The sequence below is a fragment of the Salvelinus fontinalis genome, chromosome 2 (genome assembly GCF_029448725.1).
Source record: "Salvelinus fontinalis isolate EN_2023a chromosome 2, ASM2944872v1, whole genome shotgun sequence".
Lineage (NCBI taxonomy): Eukaryota > Metazoa > Chordata > Actinopteri > Salmoniformes > Salmonidae > Salvelinus > Salvelinus fontinalis.
The window spans coordinates 88,690,980-88,708,479 of record NC_074666.1 but is presented as its reverse complement, the minus strand read 5'-3'; the positions used below and the strand labels follow the sequence as shown (position 1 = coordinate 88,708,479).

At 49.2% G+C, this 17,500-nt stretch overlaps 1 protein-coding gene across 1 annotated transcript in view; it reads right to left on the bottom strand.

Annotated features, from left to right (window-relative positions):
* The window catches only part of LOC129867574 (protein sidekick-2-like), a 100,653-nt gene that overhangs the window by 78,453 nt on the left and 4,700 nt on the right, over window positions 1-17,500 (bottom strand). The window contains exons 3-5 of the mRNA XM_055941065.1: window positions 14,843-14,976; window positions 3,121-3,232; window positions 2,228-2,418 (exon numbers count right to left, since the gene is read on the bottom strand). Of these exons, the coding sequence (XP_055797040.1) occupies window positions 2,228-2,418; window positions 3,121-3,232; window positions 14,843-14,976 (437 nt within the window). The remainder of the gene's footprint in view (window positions 1-2,227; window positions 2,419-3,120; window positions 3,233-14,842; window positions 14,977-17,500) is intronic.

Below are 17,500 nucleotides of genomic sequence, written 5' to 3'. Positions count from 1 at the left end.
GGAGGAGAGGAGGAGAGGAGGAGAGGAGGAGAGGGGAGGAGAGGAGGAGGGGAGACAAGGAGAGGAGGAGAGGGGAGGAGAGGAGGAGAGTGGAGGAAGGGAGAGGAGAGGAGGAGGGGAGACGAGGAGAGGAGGAGAGGAGGAGAGGGGAGGAGAGGAGGAGGGGAGACGAGGAGAGGAGGAGAGGGGATGAGAGGAGGAGAGGGGAGGAGAGGAGAGGAGGAGAACGGAGGAGGGGAGAGGAGAGGAGGAGAGTGGAGGAGGGGAGAGGAGAGGAGGGGAGAGGAGAGGAGGAGGGGAGACGAGGAGAGGAGGAGAACGGAGGAGGGGAGAGCAGGAGGGGAGGATGAGAGGAGGGGAGAGGAGGAGAGGGAAACAGTTATAACCTTCCTCTAATTTTCTTGAACATTTTTGTTCAATTGAACAAGTTTTAACAATAAAGTCATGTTAATGATAAGGTGTCTTGGTCCTCTTGGTTTGTGTTAACTTACATTAAATCCATCCTGTACATCCAATAAGTATGTTATTTCCAAGGTTTAGTCTCGTTGAGACTAGTGCAGAGTAATGGACTGCATCATCAGATAGAGACAGAGACATTTCTTCACAATCCACCTCTTGTTTAAAACCTCTTCTAACTAGGTGGCGCAGTTTACACTTTTGGCTAAAAAGGCGTACCCATTTGAAACTGCCTATTTCTCAGCCCCCGAAACTATAATATGCATATAATAGTCAGATTAGGATAGAAAACACTCTGAAGTTTCCAAAACTGTAAAAATGTTGTCTGTGAGTTAAACAGATCTGATATTGCAGGCGAAAACCTGAGAAAAATCCAACCAAGAAGTGGCACTGTTCTTGAGACCTCTCTGTTCCCATGCATTCCTATTGCCCATTGAAAGGGATATCAACCAGACTTCTTTTTCTATGTCTTCCCTAAGGTGTCAACAGCCTTTGGACATAGTTTCAGGCTTTTATTTTGAAGAATGAGCGTGAAAGGACACATTGCGTAAGTGGATAGGTGGGGGCTCTCCGAGTGATTTTTGCGCAAAAGTGAATGGCAGCCATTGTTCCTCTCGGTCCTAGTGAAGATCAGCCATTATCGAATCGATATTTGAAAAACACCCTGAAGTTGGATTTTTATTTATTTTATTTTACCGTTATTTTACCAGGTAAGTTGACTGAGAACACGTTCTCATTTGCAGCAACGACCTGGGGAATAGTTACAGGGGAGAGGAGGGGGATGAATGAGCCAATTGTAAACTGGGGATTATTAGGTGACCATGATGGTTTGAGGGCCAGATTGGGAATTTAGCCAGGACACCGGGGTTAACACCCCTACTCTTACGATAAGTGCCGTGGGATCTTTAATGACCTCAGAGAGTCAGGACACCCGTTTAACGTCCCATCCGAAAGACGGCACCCTACACAGGGAGGATCAAAAACAACATTTGACATGTTTATGTGGACATTATGAATATAATTTGACATTTTTTCCGGCGTTGTCGCGAACGCTTTTTCCGGTGGATTCCTGGGCATAAAAAATATCTTCATGGAACAAAAGGAACATTTGCTGTCTAACTGGGAGTCTCGTGAGGGAAACCATCCAAAGATCATCAAAGGTAAACGATTAATTTGATTGCTTTTCTGATTTTTGATACCAAGTTACTTGACGCTAGCTGTTCTTTTGTTTTGTCGAGCGATCGATACATTTACACAAATGCAAGTATTGCTTACGCTGTAAAGCATAATTTCAAAATCTGAGACGACAGATGGATTAACAAAAGGCTAAACTGTGTTTTGCAATATTGCACTTGTGATTTCATGATATTATATTTTATTATATACCGTTCGCGCTAGGCTACGCTATGCTAGTCAGGGTTTTTGATGGCAAATATCCCGGATCCGGGATGGGGAGTCCATTTATCTCCATGGTCCAGCAGCATGTCAAACTGATGTAAAGACTTCTGAAATTTACACACAATGATATTCCCTCAACCTGACCACTGACAGGAGAACTAGTAGGTGGTTCTTTACCTAGTCTAACCAACATGTGGAGAAACTCCCATGTGTGTGTGTGTGTGTGTGTGTGTGTGTGTGTGTGTGTGTGTGTGTGTGTGTGTGTGTGTGTGTGTGTGTGTGTGTGTGTGTGTGTGTGTGTGTGTGTGTGTGTGTGTGTGTGTGTGTGCGTGCGTGCGTGCGTGCGTGCGTGCGTGCGTGTGTGTGTGTGTACCTAGAACATGTAGGTAGGCCCCTGCGTTGACCGGTGGCACAGTGCTGCTGCGGAGGGTGGCCTCACATTCATAGTAACCACTGTCACTGACCGCTGGGAGGCTGATGGTCAGCCTGCGGCCAAAGTCACGTATCCCTGTACTGACCACAACACCATCCTTACGCCAGGTTATAACCATCTTGATCAGAGGTCTGGAGGAGAGGAGAGAGAGAGATACAGAAGGAGGGAGACAGAGATAGAAAGAGAGAGAGAGAGAAGGGGAGAGCAATAGAGAGAGAGAGAGAGAGAGAGAGAGAGAGAGAGAAAGAGAGAGAGAGAGGGGGTGAGAACAGGGAGAGAGAGAGAGATACAGAGGGAGAGAGAGAGAGAGGGGGGAGAGTGAGATATACATAGGGAGGGAGACAGATAAAGAAAGAGAGAGAGAGAAAGGGAGAGTGAGATATACAGAGGGAGGGAGACAGAGAGAGAAAGAGAGACAGAGAGAGAAGGGGGAGAGTGAGATATACAGAGGGAGAGAGACAGAGAGAGGGGGAGGGGGAGAAAGAGAGATAGAGAAGGGGGGGAGAGAGAGAGAGGGAGGGGGAGAAAGAGAGGTTATTAATATGATTCAAATTCTGTTTCAAGGTTGTGAGGCATTGACAGAGCACTGTATTACATCTGTCATACTGATCAAGTCTTTGAATTGGCCATAATAGTTTGGATTCAGAGCAGAGATAAGGAGAGGAGGAGAAGAATGGAGAGAGAGGAGAGACAGAGAGGAGGAGGGGATGAGAGGAGAAAAGCATTGAATAGGACGGATGAACAATTTTCTAAAAGAGACCCAAACAAAAGACATTAGGTGATAGTGAAATGTGACAGAGGTGGTCTCTCTGTGTGTGTGTGTGTTCACTCACCTAGCATTGGCCACACACTCCATAATGACATCATTCCTCCCCGCGTTCACACTGGTGTTCTTAGGAGGGATGATGATGGTGGGGGTGATGGGGTCCACAGGCCCCCCCACGTCTACACACACACACACACACACACACACACACACACACACACACACACACACACACACACACACACACACACACACACACACACACACACACACGCACACAAGCATGGTTAGAAAAGCATATGGGTCATGGCCAGTTCTCCCTTGTAAAATAGATTGTATATCTCAGTCAGACTTTCCTGTTTAAATAATAGATACGGGTGAACAACGACAGCTCCTGATAAGATTGTCCACCCTGCACTCTCACCATTCAATAACATATAGTCACTGCACTCTCACCATTCAATAGCATATAGTCACTGCACTCTCACCAATCAATAACATATAGTCACTGCACTCTCACCAATCAATAACATATAGTCACTGCACTGTCACCATTCAATACCATATAGTCACTGCACTGTCACCATTCAATAACATATAGTCACTATACTCTCACCATTCAATAGCATATAGTCACTGCACTCTCACCAATCAATAACATATAGTCACTGCACTCTCACCAATCAATAACATATAGTCACTGCACTGTCACCATTCAATACCATATAGTCACTGCACTGTCACCATTCAATAACATATAGTCACTATACTCTCACCATTCAATAACATATAGTCACTGCACTCTCACCATTCAATAACATATAGTCACTGCACTCTCACCATTCAATAACATATAGTCACTGCACTCTCACCATTCAATAACATATAGTCACTTTACTCTCACCATTCAATAACATATAGTCACTGCACTCTCACCATTCAATAACATATAGTCACTATACTCTCACCATTCAATAACATATAGTCACTGCACTCTCACCATTCAATAACATATAGTCACTTTACTCTCACCATTCAATAACATATAGTCACTGCACTCTCACCATTCAATAACATATAGTCACTGCACTCTCACCATTCAATAACATATAGTCACTATACTCTCACCATTCAATAACATATAGTCACTATACTCTCACCATTCAATAACATATAGTCACTGCACTCTCACCATTCAATAACATATAGTCACTATACTCTCACCATTCAATAACATATAGTCACTATACTCTCACCATTCAATAACATATAGTCACTATACTCTCACCATTCAATAACATATAGTCACTGCACTCTCACCATTCAATAACATATAGTCACTGCACTCTCACCATTCAATAACATATAGTCACTGCACTGTCACCATTCAATAACATATAGTCACTGCACTCTCACCATTCAATAACATATCGTTACTATACTCTCATCATTCTTCAACAGATAGTTCCGATACTCTCACCATTCAAAGGTAGCTAGGATGCTATAACCATGAAGATTTAGCTAGGATGCTATCACCACGGAGATAAAACTAGGATGCTATCACCATGGAGATGCAGCTAGGATGCTATCACCACGGAGATAAAGATAGGATGCTATCACCATGGAGATGCAGCTAGGATGCTATCACCATGGAGATAAAGATAGGATACTGTCACCATGAAGACTAAACTAGGATGCTATCACCATGAAGATAAAACTAGGATGCTATCACCATGGAGATGCAGCTAGGATGCTATCACCACGGAGATACAGCTAGGATGCCATAACCATGGAGATACAGCTAGGATGCTATCACTGTGGAGATATCGCTCTATAGTCTCTCTGTGTTCCCCTCCTCATCTATCTCTCTATAGTCTCCCTGTGATCCCCTCCTCCTCTATCTCTCTATAGTCTCTCTGTGTTCCCCTCCACTATCTCTCTGTAGTCTCTCTGTGTTCCCCTCCTCCTCTATCTCTCTATAGTCTCTCTGTGTTCCCCTCCTCTATCTCTCTATAGTCTCTTTGTGTTCCCCTCCTCCTCTATAGTCTCTATGTGTTCCCCTCCTCTATAGTCTCTCTGTGTTCCCCTCCTCCTCTATAGTCTCTCTGTGTTCCCCTCCTCCACTATCTCTCTATAGTCTCTCTGTGTTCCCCTCCACTATCTCTCTATAGTCTCTCTGTGTTCCCCTCTATCTCTCTATAGTCTGTCTCTGTTCCCCTCCTCCTCTATCTCTCTATAGTCTCTCTGTGTTACCCTCATCCTCTATAGTCTCTCTGTGTTCCCCTCCTCTTTCTCTCTATAGTATCTCTGTGTTCCCCTCCTCTATAGTCTCTCTGTTCCCCTCCTCCTCTATCTCTCTATAGTCTCTCTGTGTTCCCCTCCTCCACTATCTCTCTATAGTCTCTCTGTTCCCCTCCTCCTCTATCTCTCTATAGTCTCTCTGTTCCCCTCCTCCTCTATCTCTCTATAGTCTCTGTGTTCCCCTCCTATAACTCTCTATAGTCTCTCTCTGTTTCCCTCCTCCTCTATCTCTCTCTAGTCTCTCTGTGTTCCCCTCCTCTATCTCTCTGTGTTCCCCTCCTCCTCTATCTCTCTATAGTCTCTCTGTGTTCCCCTCCTCCTCTATCTCTCTATAGTCTCTCTGTGTTCCCCTCCTCTTCTATAGTCTCTCTGTGTTCCCTTCCTCCTCTATCTCTATATAGTCTCTCTGTGTTCCCCTCCTCCTCTATAGTCTCTCTGTGTTCCCCTCCTCCTCTATAGTCTCTCTGTGTTCCCCTCTATCTCTCTATAGTCTCTCTGTGTCCCCCTCTATCTCTCTATAGTCTCTCTGTGTTCCCCTCCTCCTCTATAGTCTCTCTGTGTTCCCCTCCTCCTCTATAGTCTCTCTGTGTCCCCCTCTATCTCTCTATAGTCTCTCTGTGTTCCCCTCCTCTATAGTCTCTGTGTTCCCCTCCTCTATAGTCTCTCTGTGATCCCCTCCTCCTCTATCTCTCTATAGTCTCTCTGTGTTCCCCTCCTCTATAGTCTCTGTGTTCCCCTCCTCTATAGTCTCTCTGTGATCCCCTCCTCCTCTATCTCTCTATAGTCTCTCTGTGATCCCCTCCTCCTCTATCTCTCTATAGTCTCTCTGTGTTCCCCTCCTCTATAGTCTCTGTGTTCCCCTCCTCTATAGTCTCTCTGTGATCCCCTCCTCCTCTATCTCTCTATAGTCTCTCTGTGATCCCCTCCTCCTCTATCTCTCTATAGTCTCTCTGTGTTCCCCTCTTCATCTATCTCTCTATAGTCTCTCTGTGTTCCCCTCCTCCTCTATAGTCTCTCTGTGTTCCCCTCCTCTATAGTCTCTCTGTGTTCCCCTCCTCTATAGTCTCTCTGTGTTCCCCTCCTCCACTATCTCTCTATAGTCTCTCTGTGTTCCCCTCCTCCACTATCTCTCTATAGTCTCTCTGTGTTCCCCTCCTCTATCTCTCTATAGTCTGTCTCTGTTCCCCTCCTCCACTATCTCTCTATAGTCTCTCTGTGTTCCCCTCCTCTATCTCTCTATAGTCTGTCTCTGTTCCCCTCCTCCTCTATCTCTCTATAGTCTCTCTGTGTTACCCTCATCCTCTATAGTCTCTCTGTGTTCCCCTCCTCTTTCTCTCTATAGTATCTCTGTGTTCCCCTCCTCTATAGTCTCTCTGTTCCCCTCCTCCTCTATCTCTCTATAGTCTCTCTGTTCCCCTCCTCCTCTATCTCTCTATAGTCTCTCTGTGTTACCCTCATCCTCTATAGTCTCTCTGTGTTCCCCCCCTCCTCTATAGTCTCTCTGTTCCCCTCCTCCTCTATCTCTCTCTAGTCTCCCTGTGTTCCCCTCCTCCTCTATCTCTCTGTGTTCCCCTCCTCCTCTATCTCTCTATAGTCTCTCTGTGTTCCCCTCCTCCTCTATCTCTCTATAGTCTCTCTGTGTTCCCCTCCTCCTCTATAGTCTCTCTGTGTTCCCTTCCTCCTCTATCTCTCTATAGTCTCTCTGTGTTCCCCTCCTCCTCTATAGTCTCTCTGTGTTCCCCTCCTCCTCTATAGTCTCTCTGTGTTCCCCTCCTCCTTTATCTCTCAATAGTCTCTCTGTGTTCCCCTCCTCCTCTATAGTCTCTCTGTGTTCCCCTCCTCATCTATCTCTCTATAGTCTCTCTGTGTTCCCCTCCTCCTCTATCTCTCTATAGTCTCTCTGTGTTCCCCTCCTCCTCTATAGTCTCTCTGTGTTCCCTTCCTCCTCTATCTCTCTATAGTCTCTCTGTGTTCCCCTCCTCCTCTATAGTCTCTCTGTGTTCCCCTCCTCCTCTATAGTCTCTCTGTGTTCCCCTCCTCCTCTATCTCTCTATAGTCTCTCTGTGTTCCCCTCCTCCTCTATAGTCTCTCTGTGTTCCCTTCCTCCTCTATCTCTCTATAGTCTCTCTGTGTTCCCCTCCTCCTCTATAGTCTCTCTGTGTTCCCCTCCTCCTCTATAGTCTCTCTGTGTTCCCCTCCTCCTTTATCTCTCAATAGTCTCTCTGTGTTCCCCTCCTCCTCTATAGTCTCTCTGTGTTCCCCTCCTCATCTATCTCTCTATAGTCTCTCTGTGTTCCCCTCCTCCTCTATCTCTCTATAGTCTCTCTGTGTTCCCCTCCTCCTCTATCTCTCTATAGTCTCTCTGTGTTCCCCTCCTCCTCTATCTCTCTATAGTCTCTCTGTTCCCCTCCTCCTCTATCTCTCTGTAGTCTCTGTGTTCTCCTCCTCATCTATCTCTCTATAGTCTCTCTGTGTTCCCCTCCTCCTCTATCTCTCTATAGTCTCTCTGTGTTCCCCTCCTTCTCTATCTCTCTCTATAGACTCTCTGTGTTCCCCTCCAACACAGCCTTAGCCTGTGTAAATCAAGGTGCTAGGAACTAGCGGTGCGGGAAAAAATCAGTACAGTTACATATCGGATATTATTTTGCCAATACATCGTATCGTATCGTTTTGACAATATGGTAGTATTAATTTTGCGGTAGTTTGCTGTACCTGCATCAAAACTCTAGTATTTTTTCTTCATAGTGTAACGGCTGTCTATCTCTTCCTCCTCATCTGACGAGGAGAGGCGAGAAGGATCGGAGGACCAATACGCAGAGTGGTAAGTCTCCATGTTTTAATAATATAAACTGAACACTACACAAATAACAAAATAACAAATGTGAACAAACCGAAACAGTACCGTGTGGCAACAAACACTGACACGGAAGACAAACACCCACAAACCAACAGTGAAAACAGGCAACCTAAATATGGCTCCCAATCAGAGACAATGCAAAACACCTGCCTCTGATTGAGGCCCATATCAGGCTAAATGAACAAACCTAAACATAGAAACAAATAACAGACTGCCCACCCCAACTCACGCCCCGACCATACTAACTAAAGACAAAACAAGAGAAAATCAAGGTCAGAATGTGATACATAGCTTGTTCTAAATCTTCCTTTTAAATAGGGAGACCATTTTCCTTCACCACTTTTATTGCCAAGACTGAGAGAAACTCATTTTGTCATGTCTCTCTCTTGTCTCTCTGCAGCAGACATGTGGTGAGCAATATGTTTGGAACATCGAACAGCAATGAAATCACATTATCGAATCGCAACACATATAGAATCGTGAGAATCATAATACATATCGTATCGGCACCTAAGTATGGTGATGATATCATACCGTGAGGTCCCTGGCAATTCCCAGCCCTACCAGGAACCATTCTATTGTTTAATTGAGACAAACATAGCAGGAGGTGATTAAATGCAGAGCCATCATTCAGCCTGTTCCACAGAGCCTTGCAGCCCTGCAACCAACCATCGATTCACTGGCCTCAATCAGAGATCTCTCTCTCCATCTCATCTCATTTCCCCCTGCCTCCAGGGGGGGTTCTGCGTGTGATCCCAGGCCCTGTGTTTGGTATCAGTAACACATACAGACTGTCTCAGTGTCTTTTCATAAATCTGCTTCGGTTAGGGGCCATTAAAATACAGAGCTCATTTATAGGCTGGTTAAATCAGCCAGTCAGATGGACCAGGAACCGCAGCACCAGCACCAGCTCCACCCAACTCCATACTGCAGCCAGGGAGGACTCTAGCACCACCCAGCTCCATACTGCAGCCAAGGAGGACTCTAGCACCACCCAGCTCCACACTGCAGCCAGGGAGGACTCTAGCACCACCCAGCTCCATACTGCAGCCAAGGAGGACTCTAGCACCACCCAGCTACACCCAGCTACACCCAGCTACACCCAGCTACACCCAGCTACACCCAACTCCATACTGCAGCCAGGAGGACTCTAGCACCACCCAGCTACACCCAGCTACACCCAGCTACACCCAGCTACACCCAGCTACACCCAACTCCATACAGCAGCCAGGGAGGACCGTAGCACCACCCAGCTCCATACTGCAGCCAAGGAGGACTCTAGCACCACCCAGCTCCATACTGCAGCCAAGGAGGACTCTAGCACCACCCAACTCCATACTGCAGCCAAGGAGGACTCTAGTACCACCCAACTCCATACTGCAGCCAAGGAGGACTCTAGCACCACCCAACTCCATACTGCAGCCAGGGAGGACTCTAGCACCACCCAGCTACACCCAGCTACACCCAGCTACACCCAGCTACACCCAGCTCCATACTGCAGCCAAGGAGGACTCTAGCACCACCCAGCTCCACACTGCAGCCAGGGAGGACTCTAGCACCACCCAGCTCCATACTGCAGCCAAGGAGGACTCTAGCACCACCCAGCTCCATACTGCAGCCAGGGAGGACTCTAGCACCACCCAACTCCATACTGCAGCCAGGGAGGACTCTAGCACCACCCAGCTCCATACTGCAGCCAGGGAGGACTCTAGCACCACCCAGCTCCATACTGCAGCCAAGGAGGACTCTAGCACCACCCAGCTCCACACTGCAGCCAGGGAGGACTCTAGCACCACCCAGCTCCATACTGCAGCCAAGGAGGACTCTAGCACCACCCAGCTCCATACTGCAGCCAGGGAGGACTCTAGCACCACCCAACTCCATACTGCAGCCAGGGAGGACTCTAGCACCACCCAGCTCCATACTGCAGCCAAGGAGGACTCTAGCACCACCCAACTCCATACTGCAGCCAGGGAGGACTCTAGCACCACCCAGCTACACCCAGCTACACCCAGCTACACCCAGCTCCATACTGCAGCCAAGGAGGACTCTAGCACCACCCAGCTCCACACTGCAGCCAGGGAGGACTCTAGCACCACCCAACTCCATACTGCAGCCAAGGAGGACCGTAGCACCACCCAACTCCACACTGCAGCCAGGGAGGACTCTAGCACCACCCAGCTCCACACTGCAGCCAGGGAGGACCGTAGCACCACCCAGCTCCATACTGCAGCCAGTGAGGACTCTAGCACCACCCAGCTCCACACTGCAGCCAGGGAGGACCGTAGCACCACCCAGCTCCACACTGCAGCCAGGGAGGACTCTAGTACCACCCAGCTCCACACTGCAGCCAGGGAGGACTCTAGCACCACCCAGCTCCACACTGCAGCCAGGCAGGACTCTAGCACCACCCAGCTCCACACTGCAGCCAGGGAGGACCGTAGCACCACCCAGCTCCACACTGCAGCCAGGGAGAACCGCAGCACCACCCAGCTCCACACTGCAGCCAGGGAGGACTCTAGCACCACCCAGCTCCACACTGCAGCCAGGGAGGACTCTAGCACCACCCAACTCCATACTGCAGCCAAGGAGGACTCTAGCACCACCCAACTCCATACTGCAGCCAGGGAGGACTCTAGCACCACCCAGCTACACCCAGCTACACCCAGCTACACCCAGCTACACCCAGCTCCATACTGCAGCCAAGGAGGACTCTAGCACCACCCAGCTCCACACTGCAGCCAGGGAGGACTCTAGCACCACCCAGCTCCATACTGCAGCCAAGGAGGACTCTAGCACCACCCAGCTCCATACTGCAGCCAGGGAGGACTCTAGCACCACCCAACTCCATACTGCAGCCAGGGAGGACTCTAGCACCACCCAGCTCCATACTGCAGCCAGGGAGGACTCTAGCACCACCCAGCTCCATACTGCAGCCAAGGAGGACTCTAGCACCACCCAGCTCCACACTGCAGCCAGGGAGGACTCTAGCACCACCCAGCTCCATACTGCAGCCAAGGAGGACTCTAGCACCACCCAGCTCCATACTGCAGCCAGGGAGGACTCTAGCACCACCCAACTCCATACTGCAGCCAGGGAGGACTCTAGCACCACCCAGCTCCATACTGCAGCCAAGGAGGACTCTAGCACCACCCAACTCCATACTGCAGCCAGGGAGGACTCTAGCACCACCCAGCTACACCCAGCTACACCCAGCTACACCCAGCTCCATACTGCAGCCAAGGAGGACTCTAGCACCACCCAGCTCCACACTGCAGCCAGGGAGGACTCTAGCACCACCCAACTCCATACTGCAGCCAAGGAGGACCGTAGCACCACCCAACTCCACACTGCAGCCAGGGAGGACTCTAGCACCACCCAGCTCCACACTGCAGCCAGGGAGGACCGTAGCACCACCCAGCTCCACACTGCAGCCAGTGAGGACTCTAGCACCACCCAGCTCCACACTGCAGCCAGGGAGGACCGTAGCACCACCCAGCTCCACACTGCAGCCAGGGAGGACTCTAGTACCACCCAGCTCCACACTGCAGCCAGGGAGGACTCTAGCACCACCCAGCTCCACACTGCAGCCAGGCAGGACTCTAGCACCACCCAGCTCCACACTGCAGCCAGGGAGGACCGTAGCACCACCCAGCTCCACACTGCAGCCAGGGAGAACCGCAGCACCACCCAGCTCCACACTGCAGCCATGGAGGACTCTAGCACCACCCAGCTCCACACTGCAGCCATGGAGGACTCTAGCACCACCCAGCTCCACACTGCAGCCAGGGAGGATCGCAGCACCACCCAGCTCCACACTGCAGCCATGGAGGACTCTAGCACCACCCAGCTCCACACTGCAGCCAGGGAGGACCGTAGCACCACCCAGCTCCACACTGCAGCCAGGGAGGACCGTAGCACCACCCAACTCCACACTGCAGCCAGGGAGGACTCTAGCACCACCCAGCTCCACACTGCAGCCAGGGAGGATCGCAGCACCACCCAGCTCCACACTGCAGCCATGGAGGACTCTAGTACCACCCAGCTCCACACTGCAGCCAGGGAGGACCGTAGCACCACCCAGCTCCACACTGCAGCCAGGGAGGACCGTAGCACCACCCAGCTCCACACTGCAGCCAGGGAGGACTCTAGCACCACCCAACTCCACACTGCAGCCAGGGAGGACCGTAGCACCACCCAGCTCCACACTGCAGCCAGGGAGGACCGTAGCACCACCCAGCTCCACACTGCAGCCAGGGAGGACCGTAGCACCACCCAGCTCCACACTGCAGCCAGGGAGGAGTCTAGCACCACCCAGCTCCACACTGCAGCCATGGAGGACCGTAGCACCACCCAGCTCCACACTGCAGCCAGGGAGGAGTCTAGCACCACCCAGCTCCACACTGCAGCCAGGGAGGACTCTAACACCACCCAGCTCCATACTGCAGCCAGGGAGGACCGTAGCACCACCCAACTCCACACTGCAGCCAGGGAGGAGTCTAGCACCACCCAGCTCCACACTGCAGCCAGGGAGGACTCTAACACCACCCAGCTCCATACAGCAGCCATGGAGGACCGTAGCACCACCCAACTCCACACTGCAGCCAGGGAGGACTCTAACACCACCCAGCTCCATACTGCAGCCAGGGAGGACCGTAGCACCACCCAGCTCCACACTGCAGCCAGGGAGGATCGCAGCACCACCCAGCTCCACACTGCAGCCAGGGAGGACTCTAGCACCACCCAGCTCCACACTGCAGCCAGGGAGGACTCTAGCACCACCCAGCTCCATACTGCAGCCAGGGAGGACTCTAGCACCACCCAGCTCCATACTGCAGCCATTCAGGACTCTAGCACCACCCAGCTCCATACTGCAGCCATTCAGGACTCTAGCACCACCCAGCTCCATACTGCAGCCAGGGAGGACTCTAGCACCACCCAGCTCCATACTGCAGCCATTCAGGACTCTAGCACCACCCAGCTCCACACTGCAGCCAGGCCTATTCCGGACTCTAGCCCTCCCCTGGCACCAGCTTCTAACTTTAGGGAAACTCTAGACCGACTGGGATTCAAACCCGGGTCTGCTAGCCAAAGCTAAAGCCTGGGCATTAGTTTGGTGAGTCGTCAGGTCTCAGATATGGTTATCCATCATCAGGGGAATGTGGTGTTGCAACCCCTCTGTTACACAGGCTGCACTCTTACAAACAAAGGTGCTAAGTATAACCATACAGGGTGTGCAGCTAGTCCCCATAGAGGAACCCTTAATGGGCATGGGCAGAACCCTTTGCAGAGGGTTCTATCTAGAACCCTTTATTTAAGTTTTTTTTATAGAGCCTCCTGTATATGGTTCTACCAAGAACCATTGTATCTTTGGAGGGTTCTTCCTAGAACCAGCCTTATTATCCTTAAAAATGTAATTATTTATGACAATACATTACATAGACCATAAGGCCTTTCACAGAGGGCATAGTTATACCCTAACAGAGTGGCATTAGTAAACTCCTGGTTTACAGGCCACATCAGGCCTGCAAGTCACATTATGCTGGCTTGCAAAGTGATGTGTAATTCCTATTGGAATCCTGCCAGAGATAGGATACCCAACAAGTGTAATTGATAATCACCCACAAGTTGCATTCAGAATGACTGCCAGGTTAGGGAAGATTGACTACCTCAATCATCTAAGCAGGAAGCTCCATCTCAATAACGGGTGCAGTAAATCCTATTACTAACAGATTGGATTAGTTTAGAAAACTCAATGTTTTGTATCTTTGTGTAGCATTAAATTAACCAACCAATCAATGTACATGCAAAAACACAAATATTACAGTTAAAGAAAAATCTGAAAATCTCCTTGCAATATAGCATGCTGAGAAATATTATATATGGTGCTATGTAGGATCCTTCTCGCCTTCAAAAGAATCATCAAATAACTCTTTCTTCCAAAAACAGTTCTTAGGATGTTAAAGGTTCTAGATAGAACCCTTCGCCTTACAAAGAACCCTAGTCTCCAAAAACAGTTCTTAGGATCTTAAAGGTTCTAGATAGAACCCTTCGCCTTACAAAGAACCCTAGTCTTCCAAAAAGAGTTCTTCAGATCAGAACGGTTCTTGGAAGAACCGTATCCCTTCACGAAGAAGCCTTTAGGAGTGTAACAGGAATGACAGGGGAGGTGACAGTTAGACAGACAGCCACTAGAGGTCAGTGTAGCTGTGTCTGTCAGCTCAATATAAAACACCTGTTGGATGAACCCATGTAGAACACAGAGAAACGTCCTCCCAACAGGAACACCACGGTTATATCTGCCTTCAACACAACCTGCTGCTACCGTATGGGAAGGTGTGTGTGTCTGTTTGTGAGTGTGTGTGTCTGTAAGTGTGTTTGTGTGTGTGTCTACGTGTCTGTGTGTGTGTGTGTATGTTTGTGTGAGTGTATGTGAGTGTGTTTGTGTGTATGTTTGTGTGAGTGTATGTGTGTGTGTGTGTGTGTTTGCGTGTATGTGTGTGTGTGTGTGTGTTTGTGTGTATGTGTGTGTGTGTGTGTATGTGTGTGTCTACGTGTCTGTGTGTGTGTGTGTGTGTCTACGTGTCTGTGTGTGTGTGTGTGTGTGTGTGTGTGTATCCTCTCTACTTACTCTCCACAGTCAGTAGGACAGGATGGCTGGTTTTGTTCTCTCCGTTCTTGTCGTTGACAGCCTGGGTGTAGTACCGTCCAGCATCAGGAGCCACGCTGGACAGGATGACCAGAGTGTTGTCCAGGGTGATGGCTCTACACAGACAGACACACACACAAACACACACATGTAGTCACACACACATACAAATGTAGACAAAGGCACACACACACACACACAAAGACACACACACACACACACAAAGACACACACACACACACACACACACACACACACACACACACACACACACACACACACACACACACACACACACACACACACACACACACACACACACACACACACACACACACACACACACACACTCACTCACTCACAAAGGATGATTGTTTATGAAATCTGCTGTGGGATTATTATGACAGTCTATATTACCCTCAGGACAAAGGTTTGAATGATGTGTGATCCACATTACTCCTGTAGGAGATACTAGTGGGTAGAGGACATTCCTGTAGGAGATACTAGTGGGTAGAGGACATTCCTGTAGGAGATACTAGTGGATAGAGGACATTCCTGTAGGAGATACTAGTGGATAAAGGACATTCCTGTAGGAGATACTAGTGGGTAGAGGACATTCCTGTAGGAGATACTAGTGGGTAGAGGACATTCCTGTAGGAGATACTAGTGGGTAGAGGACATTCCTGTAGGAGATACTAGTGGGTAGAGGACATTCCTGTAGGAGATACTAGTGGGTAGAGGACATTCCTGTAGGATATACTAGTGGGTAGAGGACATTCCTGTAGGAGATACTAGTGGGTAGAGGACATTCCTGTAGGAGATACTAGTGGGTAGAGGACATTCCTGTAGGAGATACTAGTGGGTAGAGGACATTCCTATAGGAGATACTAGTGGGTAGAGGACATTCCTGTAGGAGATACTAGTGGGTAGAGGACATTCCTGTAGGAGATACTAGTGGGTAGAGGACATTCCTGTAGGATATACTAGTGGGTAGAGGACATTCCTGTAGGAGATACTAGTGGGTAGAGGACATTCCTGTAGGAGATACTAGTGGGTAGAGGACATTCCTGTAGGAGATACTAGTGGGTAGAGGACATTCCTGTAGGAGATACTAGTGGGTAGAGGACATTCCTGTAGGAGATACTAGTGGGTAGAGGACATTTCTATAGGAGATACTAGTGGGTAGAGGACATTCCTATAGGAGATACTAGTGGGTACAGGACATTCCTATAGGAGATACTAGTGGGTAGAGGACATTCCTATAGGAGATACTAGTTGGTAGAGGACATTCCTATAGGAGATACTAGTGGGTAGAGGACATTCCTGTAGGAGATACTAGTGGGTAGAGGACATTCCTGTAGGAGATACTAGTGGGTAGAGGACATTCCTGTAGGAGATTCTAGTGGGTAGAGGACATTCCTAAAGGAGATACTAGTGGGTAGAGGACATTCCTGTAGAGGATACTTGTGGATAGAGGTCATTCCTATATCCATAAACACTGATAGACTATAGCAGAAAATCACACGTCTGCTAAGGCTAGCACACACACACACACACACACACACCACATACCTCGTACTATAGCAGTGTAGCTGTGTGTGTGTTTGTGTATTTGTGTACACACAGACACACCAAATGCACGCCAATACACACACACACACACACACACACACACACACACACACACACACACACACACACACACACACACACACACACACACACACACACACACACACACACACACACACACAGTGTGTTTCTGTCAGCCGAGCCCTGATCAGGGCATATTAAACAGACTCCTGGACAATTAGGACCAGGGCTGTCGCCATGTCAACACAGCCAGCCAGTCTGCCCAGCCGCAGCATGCCCCGGCATATTAATGCTCCGACCGACCGGAGAGAGACCGGAGGACAGAACCAACACACGGGAAGAGCCTAACCCTGGTCTGGACTGTATGTCAGGACATGACACTGTTAGAAACTAGCATTGACGGGCTATAGAACTGACACCTACAGGAAGAGCCTAACCCTGGTCTGGGCTGTATGTCAGGACATGACACTGTTAGAAACTAGCATTGACTGGCTATAGAACTGACACCCACAGGAAGAGCCTAACCCTGGTCTGGGCTTTATGTCAGGACATGACACTGTTAGAAACTAGCATTGACGGGCTATAGAACTGACACCCACAGGAAGAGCCTAACCCTGGTCTGGGCTGTATGTCAGGACATGACACTGTTAGAAACTAGCATTGACTGGCTATAGAACTGACACCTACAGGAAGAGCCTAACCCTGGTCTGGATTGTATGTCAGGACATGACACTGTTAGAAACTAGCATTGACTGGCTATAGAACTGACACCTACAGGAAGAGCCTAACCCCCTGGCTATCAGTGTCTCTCACTGTCTTAAAATAGTTTTACTAACAGTCTACAACCAGCCCTGGCTGCACACACTGATATTTATACAGGATACTGAGTTGGAATAGTAGCTAACAGGCTCCGGTCTTAAACTATCAGTAGGAACTGTCTACGACCAGCCCTGGCTGCACACACTGATCTATGTACAGGATACTGAGTTGGAATAGTAGCTAACAGGCTCCGGTCTTAAACTAGCAGTAGGAACTGTCTACGACCAG